Source organism: Gymnogyps californianus, chromosome Z (assembly GCF_018139145.2).
Source record: "Gymnogyps californianus isolate 813 chromosome Z, ASM1813914v2, whole genome shotgun sequence".
NCBI classification, from domain to species: Eukaryota; Metazoa; Chordata; class Aves; order Accipitriformes; family Cathartidae; genus Gymnogyps; species Gymnogyps californianus.
Window position 1 is genome coordinate 666,834 of NC_059500.1, and position 8,255 is coordinate 675,088.

An 8,255-nucleotide genomic window follows, 5' to 3' on the forward strand; every position below is an offset into this window, starting at 1 on the left:
CCATATACATTTGAAGTGTGTTCTGTTGCAGACTAATAATTGAGAGAAAAATGACAGATAGATCCTGAAACAATTAACCAGGAACATTTTCTCAACAGCCCAAATCTAACATGGAGGGATATGCAGCACTTGGTAGTGTGGACCTCAGAATACGATCCACTGGCTGGAAATCCAGGATGGAAAAAGAATGGAGCAGGACTGATGGTCAACAGCCGATTTGGGTTTGGACTACTCAATGCCAATGCGTTGGTAGATTTAGCTGATCCCAAAAGATGGAAAGGCGTACCAGAAAAGAGAGAGTGTATTGTCAAAGACAAAAGCTTTGAACCAAGGTAAGAATTTGCATTAGCGGTAACTAAGCTTATGTCTATCTTAGTAAAGCCTGAAGGATAGTATTCTGCACAGATTGCTCTGAACCAAAGAGATTTCTTTTGATTCCTTTGGGTTTGCCTTAGTGTATTCCTCAGGGGCAGGCAAGGAGTGTTTGTTTGCTTGCTTTTTTTAGTGTAAGACTGATGGAAATTACTAGCATGAGACCTTAACAAAGAATAAGATTATTATGTCTGCTTGTGCAGCCAGCGTATGGATGGATGATACTGTGAGATTGAACCCGATCAGATAAGATACGAATGTTTAGACCGCTATCAGAAGATGAATAAAAAGATACCAAAGTCCCCTAGGGATTTAAAAAAAAAAATGTCTGTAATCAGTCTCAGCAATTATTCTCCTGTGACATGCATAGTATATGTTGAAATCAAGGTGATATATTGAGCTTTAGTCACATCTGTAGCACATCTCTTATGAAACACAAGTGTCTCAAAGGCTCACTGAAAAGACTTACCAGCCACATTCACAAGTGCTCCCAGCATAGTGAGCCCAGACTGAGCTCAACATACAGGTAAGTTATAATTAGTCACTAAGCTGGTTAATCAGTAAGGATATCGAGATGGTTTTTGTCTCCACTTGTTCACTTACGGATCTGTTGTCTAGAAAAATACAGCTGTTTCAAAGATTGAAATTACACTGTGTGAGTGCACCAAAAATCTGTCTGTAGAAACATATTACAGTGTTTTGGAGTGTCATTGCTTGGTAACCTTATTATTTATGCTATTTTACTATCAATTTGCTTTTATGAGCTCTCTCCTTTCCACAGAATGTTGATCCAGTAGTGATGTATGTAATACTTGCTGCTTATGTATTTTTATTGCAGTCCTCTATGTTACATTATAAAAACAAAGATCCCATGATTCTGAATTTAGAATTATTTATGTGGAGATTTAGATGTCCCATTCTCATTAGAAGTAATGGAAATTGTGCAGAGAAAGCTATGCACGGTAGCCTTCTGTTCAGAGAATGTACAGAATATGTTAGCTTTTTTCCTTGAGATGGCATTGACCACAAAGGGTTAAAACGGCTGTGCCTGCTGCAATATTTCAACTCCATGATAACAGCTCTTCTGGATATTTGAATGAGGCAAGTAAGTGTAAGTCTGATACAGTCGTGTGATGTAGCTGCCTGCAAAGACTGTTTTTTTGTAGTCTCTGTGGGACAAAGTGTTGACAGAAACCCTTAATTATCAAACTTGCTTACTTGCTTCCAGAGTGTGTTGCACGAGTCTGTCTTATGCAGTGCCTATCACTTGGTCCACTTCAGTAGTATCTGTGCTTCCAGAACTTCCCTGGAGCATTCAAAGAAATAATAAATGTAGAATTCGTCTTTACTTCTTCCTTTCTCATCATTCTGAAATGGGTGTTAAATGTGTCATTTGCACTTCACATAATGATCCAGAATCAAAAGTTTCTGTGAGTAATCAAAGAACTCCTGTAATTTTGCCAGATTATTAAGAGCAAATGAGGAAGTCATCATTGAAATTCCCACAAAAGCCTGTGAGGGTCAAGAAAACTCCATTGCATCTCTGGAGCATGTGCAGCTTGAGGCAACGATTGAGTATTCCCGTAGAGGTGATCTTCATGTCACTCTGGTATCTCCATCAGGTACAGGAGGCAAAGACATGCTTTGTTTGTGTTGCCGTAGTGTGTAACATTTATTTCATTAAAAACCACCTCTGTGTTCTTCAGTGGTTTAAAAAGAGCTAAATATATCGTTAGACAAATCTAGTGACCTCCAACAGGAGAGGGTGAGGACAAAGCATCCTGGGAACTAGAGAACTGGTTCTCTGAAACCCCTTTTCAGCCTTCGCATGTTCTGGGTTATTTTTGTGAGAAGAGGTTTGAAAATCGTACTTCAGAAAATGAAGGCACTGTTTCTAATACATTTTCGTTCTGGCAACAGGACCTATAGAAACACAGTTCCTGGCAGACAACAAATTATACTTCAATAGTGCTTATCAGCCTTACTGTGATTTAACAAACTAATGGAAAACTGAGGAAATCTGACTCTGTCGGTTTCATGTAACTGTGTCTTCCCATTGCTGTATTTAAAAACACAGTGTCTCTGTTAGGCACTTTAGTACAGCTATACTAAATGTGCTAGAATGTGGCAAGCTATCTTGACAATGCCCTGAAATAACACCATAAGGAGAAAAAAAAATAGAAAGGAGAATGAGTGTAAACAACTTTGTAGAGAGTAAGATCTGTTAGATCAACTGGTATTATTAGAAAAAAAAGTCAAGCTTTCAGATATGAATTTAAACATCAGGCTGATCTAATTTACTGATACTAAAGGCTAATCCAATACTTCACAGAAAATAAACCACTAGAGCCTTGTTCATATCATTGTTGCAGGACCTCACTAGAGAGCAGGGTTAAGATACTGTATGTGCAGTATATTTCCAAACCCTACCTTGTGTGGGATTCCTTTTAAGCCTAACCTTAATTCTTCCTTTTCTGAGTTTACCTTTTGCCTTATGGGAGCGATGTTACTGTGAGGTGTTTTACCCTTGAATCTTGGTGGTATTTTCAAATTTAATTCCGTCTTAGGTAAGTTCTACTTTGGGAGTAAATATATGGACTGTCTGTAAGTACATCATGGAGATGACAGCAACAGTAGCTCTCATTCTACTTTTATAGAAGTATTTCCCTCCCAAGACACTGTTCTGGTGCTAATATGTAGGAAGCATGGCTTCATCTTAGAAAAACACCCCTTTTTGAAAGACTGACGACAGTAGTATGTTCTTCATCTTTGTATGTATTTCTGTGGGTTTAGCTGAGGTGGCAATAGTCAAGTGCTGCTGCCTCCACTGTAGTATCATGTTGCCTTCATGGTTAAACTGTTTTTCCCTTGGTTCTTGCTGTTTTTCCACTTTCCTGCAAAACAGTACTACCAAATGTATGTCATTCCTTTTCTATGCTTATGGTGTTACCTTTAAATATTTTTATAGCTTGTGATCAGGCTCCCTGGGGCTTCTCTGCTCCTTATTATGTAAATATAGCTCCCTTGCTCTCTCCTTAGATGCAAACAAGCACAACAAATTTCCTACTGTGCAGTAGAATCTCTTCTGCTGCAGAAATACTTTGTGAACTGCAGCATTTTTGTAATAATCATAACAATGCAAATGCTTTTCACCCTGTTGGATTTCCAGGCTGTAACACATTACCTCCACTCACCAAAAAAAAAATACAGTGATGAATTCAGGGTAAGGCTTTGGGTTCACAATACTGCATGAGCTGGTTTGCCTTCAGAACTTCTCTCTCAGAAGTCTCCTGAACTGTTCATCAGTGGAAAAGACTGCTTGTGTCTGACCTCTGTTTCTTATGCTTCTTTATGTGCACCCACTACTTTTTTGTGTTAGAAATTGAACTCTAAGCAAGGTGTACCTTTTTAGTGTGACCTAATATGATAGTTTTTATGCTCTTAAATACTGCTGTGAAAATAATTAAAGGAACCACTGATCAGAAATAGCATGTTTCCCATTCTACAAGCCACTGTTAAATAGTGTATTTTCCAGGTTACCTATGCACTAGATAGTGTGCAAGCTGAGCAATGTGAAAAGTAAAAGCGGGTGTGTATGAACAGTCACTACTGTTGATCTTGCACTAACACAGGGACCAGCACTGTCTTACTGGCTGAGAGAGAGAGATAAATCTCCCAATGGCTTTAAAAACTGGGACTTCATGTCTGTTCACACATGGGGAGAGAATCCAACAGGCACCTGGGTTTTAAGAATTACTGATGTGGTAAGTATGTCTGTATGTTAATTAGCTATGTTTGGAAGCTAACACAGATGAAACGATCACTAACCACTACCAAGCATGTTGAATACTGAGTCTTCTCATTAAGCAAGCTACAACAAGAGTTTATTTAAACTAAATATCCATTTGGATTAAAGATTAAAGAAAAAAGATAGGGTCAGATTTTCTTGTTCTTTACATAAATGCAAAGCATCATCCTCATTTCGCTGACATGTACCTGTCAAAAAAATTTCATGCCTGTGTTTTTCACACATTATATGTCACTGAAAGAAATCACTTAATATAATTTTCTGTGATTCATGGAGTGAAATATGTAATCGAATTAACATATGATTAACTGCAAATTAGGTTTTTCTGCAGAAAAGAACACAGGATAGATGTAGTCTTCTCTTGGTGCATATGCGTAATTTTCATTAACTCAAACCTTTTGAATTAATGAATTTCTGGTGACCTCAGAGAGCTATTCTGATGTATACCTTTCCCTAATTTCTTTCTGAGAGTAATTACTGCTGAACAACGTTTAAGGATTAAAGCCAAGAAGTCTACAGATATGAAATAAATAAGTTTACTAAAGCCACCTGGGGATATGGATTACAACAGCGAGACACCAGAATAAAGCTGCTTGATAGGCAACTGAAAAATCATTCTCTTCAAAGAGAGAGTGATCAAGCGCACTCATCTCTGGAGAATTTCATTGAAGTTGCCTGTTAATAAGCTTGTCATTAGGGGTCAGATCCTGCCAGAAACTGAATGCTTCCTATCAGACACTGAGCCTCCAACCCCTATTGGCCTCAAATTGTAAACAGGAGGATAATGTCAAGTACTAAGCAGATGGACAAGGCAGTAGAAGCAAATATTATTATCAACAGTGTAGTGTTAATACTGCAGGCTTATAGATAACCCCATGGTTACAGATATCCTGCTCTTTGTAATTAATATAATGCATTTTTTGGAACAAAGTTAAGAAGAGCATTTTGTTTGTAATTATCTCTCGTTTTCCATTTTCAAGTGAGAGGTTCCTGAAACTTACAATAAACCAAGCTTTTTGTCCTCAAGAGGTAATGCACTCTTTCCTCAGCTTGTAGGGTTTTGTGATTCCTGAAATAAGTTTTCATATTAATGACCCTAACTGAAATCACAGATTCCCATGCAGAGTTACTCATAATTTAGTTGTCATGTAAGTTGTGTATGTAAACTTTGGTATAGACTTCTATTAGAAAAGAAGAGCTTCAGCAGCTATCATCAGTCATTAAATAACTGAGCAGAAATTCTGAAAGAAGCTTTGGTAAAATAAAGTTTCAGTGTTCTCTGTACTTGTCTCTTCCACTTTCTACTATTTAAATACTGCCACCAAAACTAATGGACAAAGCAACAAAGTTTGTTGCTCACTTCCACATGCTGTGTTTCAGATTGTTGTTGTACAGCACTATAGAATATTATTCCAAATTACTGTTTCAATGGTAACTTTGTGAGGAAATTGCCAAGGAATGGCTTAGTGAACAAATAATAAAACCACAAAATAATACTTCAGTAATTTTTAGCATTCTGTGTTATGACAAAATTCCATTGATTCTTACATGATTAATTAATATGTTGCATCAAAATGTGAATATTTGGAGTAGTTAAGCCATTGTATTAAATCCCACTTTCTGATATATCCTGTCTCTAATATATCACTCTTTTTGTGCTTATAAATCATTGTCTAAATCTAGATGTTGAAAGCCTTATAATTTATTTTAGTCACTTCTATCTACTTTACGATCAAGTGTCCTGTTTCCTCTTCTTATGTTCTGAGAACCTATGCTAATGCCATGCTTGTCTTTTAGTCCAGAAGAATACAAAATGAAGGAAGGATTGTAAATTGGAAATTGATTTTGCATGGCACTACTACCCAGCCTGAACATATGAAGCAGCCACGTGTATACACATCCTACAATGCTGTGCAAAATGACAGAAGAGGAGTGGAGAAGATGACAGACTTTGTAGAGGTAGTGTTACATTAATTTTTTTTCTTAGGTATTTTTCAATTTATAAGAAAATGATATTTTTTCCTAGTAAGAAGACACATATTCATTCAGTATTCATTTCATCTAGCCCCTGACCACTTTTGAGTTGTGTATAGTAATTTTGTCCATGTCAACAACTGATATTTTTATTAGTCTCTGTTTTCATATGCCAACAGCTAAGGGTTTTAGGATGGTAAGAGGATATTGCTACTAAAGCAGTGAGCTCAATAGCTGATGGAGGTGAGTGGCACAAGGAGGGAGGAAGACGCCTCTGACAGACACACTAAATTTATGTAATTCTAGTGAGAACAAGTGTTGCATCCAGAAGGAACTTTGCCTGCTGGAGTGCTTCCAGGGAGTTTGGAAGGAAGTTAGTAAAAAAAGACATCACAAAAATCAGGGACTCACTGCTTCAGAAGGTTTGGTTAAGTGGATCTGTTGCTGCTAGCTCCTTTGTCACCCCTTCTTTACCTTTCAGGTAGAGTGCTTTAAACATACTCCAGGCTTCTGAGAGTGACAGTGGGTTTCTGGATGGATGGGATGGTAGTATTGTACATTTTCACAATGCTTGATTATGTCAACATCTTCGGAATACTTTATTAATCACATCACATCAGTTTGTCTCCCCATTAAGTAATTAGGACATCCATAAACCATAGAGAGATTAACCTTCCTCAGCCAGGTTATGAAGGAGAATATTGAGGGAGACATGATGATGGCTTTTAAATACCTTAGGTAAGTGTTCGCAGGTGCGTCAGCCATGTGCAAGAAAATAAATTGGAAGAAAGTAAAAGTGAATTCAAGAGGTACTGTCGGAGAAGATTGGTGGACATAGCAAAAACCAACTGAAGATAAAATGAGCGTTCAGGTAGAAAGACAATCCTAGTGTAAATGAGGAAGCTGTGCAGCCACATACTACTGTGTCAGTATGGGAGGCATAATAGACACTGCTGAAACCAGATCATGCCTCTCTCTGACTTCTCTGTACATCTGCATCTGGCAGTAGTCTTCCAAGGTTCCCAAGATGCATGCCATGGCCACCTGTTAGCCATACTTCACTGTCTTTTCTCACGTGAGAGCACCTACAGAGGAGGTTATATGAAAGCACCGGTTCAGTCCTTTTCACAAGGGTATGTGGCACAATCAGAGCTGCCATCACCACTGCATGTATTTCCTTCACTTAGACTGCTGAGGAACCGTCTTCCATAGTACAACCAGAAATATCTCTTAAGACAGGGACAAATTCTGCTAGAAAATGACATGTTGTATCCTGCTAATGTGGAATCTGAATTTATAACTTCCTACATTGTGGGGGGATTTGATATTTTATACAATATAGTCCTTTTGATAGTCTGTTTTGGTGTATAATGGTCGAGGTCTTTTCTAGATGCTAAGTGGCTCCTGAATGAAAAAATAGCATCTACCCACACATAGATGGAAATCACTGATCAGAGCAAATCTTAATCCAGTCAGTTTTTCATTGACGCCTAACCTTTTTTATGCTAATATGTATTCTAGGACCATACCACACAGGAGAATCTGAGTGAAAAACCCAGAGTCACAGATGATACCAGTAGTAGCAGTGACAAAGCAGAAGATAAAATCCCATCAGAGGCTATGCTACATTTACTGCAAAGTGCTTTTAGCAGACAGATGGCTCAGAAGCGACTGCCAAAGAAGACTGCAAGTGAGAAGTTAAATATTCCATATGAACACTTCTATCAAGCCCTTGAAAAATTAAACAAGCCCTCCCAGTTGAGAGACTCAGAAGAAAGTCTGTACAGTGACTACGTTGATCTTTTTTACAATGCCAAACCATACAAGCATAGAGATGATAGACTGCTGCAAGCCTTGGTTGATATTATAAATGAAGGAAACTAAACTAGAGAGTATGGCACTGAGTTGGAAATATTCATTCACCCAACCCCACCTGTAGGTTTTTTTCAGAAGTCTGTTGTATGCTCTAGTTGTGTGATTGCTGCTTTGATTGCTTCATATTTAATACAGATATCAAGGAAGGGGAAAAACGGGTGTGGGAGGATAAGGCAGTAAACTGATGCTTTTTAGTAATAGCTTTTTTCGAAGCCTTTCTTCATTA

The 8,255-nt window shown here is 37.9% G+C and overlaps 1 protein-coding gene across 1 annotated transcript in view; it reads left to right on the forward strand.

Moving 5' to 3' along the window:
- The window catches only part of PCSK1 (proprotein convertase subtilisin/kexin type 1), a 28,306-nt gene extending 20,268 nt beyond the window's left edge, over positions 1 to 8,038 (forward strand). Inside the window, 6 exon segments of the mRNA XM_050912998.1 lie at positions 99 to 332; positions 1,837 to 1,994; positions 4,005 to 4,026; positions 4,028 to 4,136; positions 5,978 to 6,139; positions 7,676 to 8,038. Of these exon segments, the coding sequence (XP_050768955.1) occupies positions 99 to 332; positions 1,837 to 1,994; positions 4,005 to 4,026; positions 4,028 to 4,136; positions 5,978 to 6,139; positions 7,676 to 8,038 (1,048 nt within the window).
- The last annotated feature ends 217 nt before the right edge of the window (positions 8,039 to 8,255 follow it).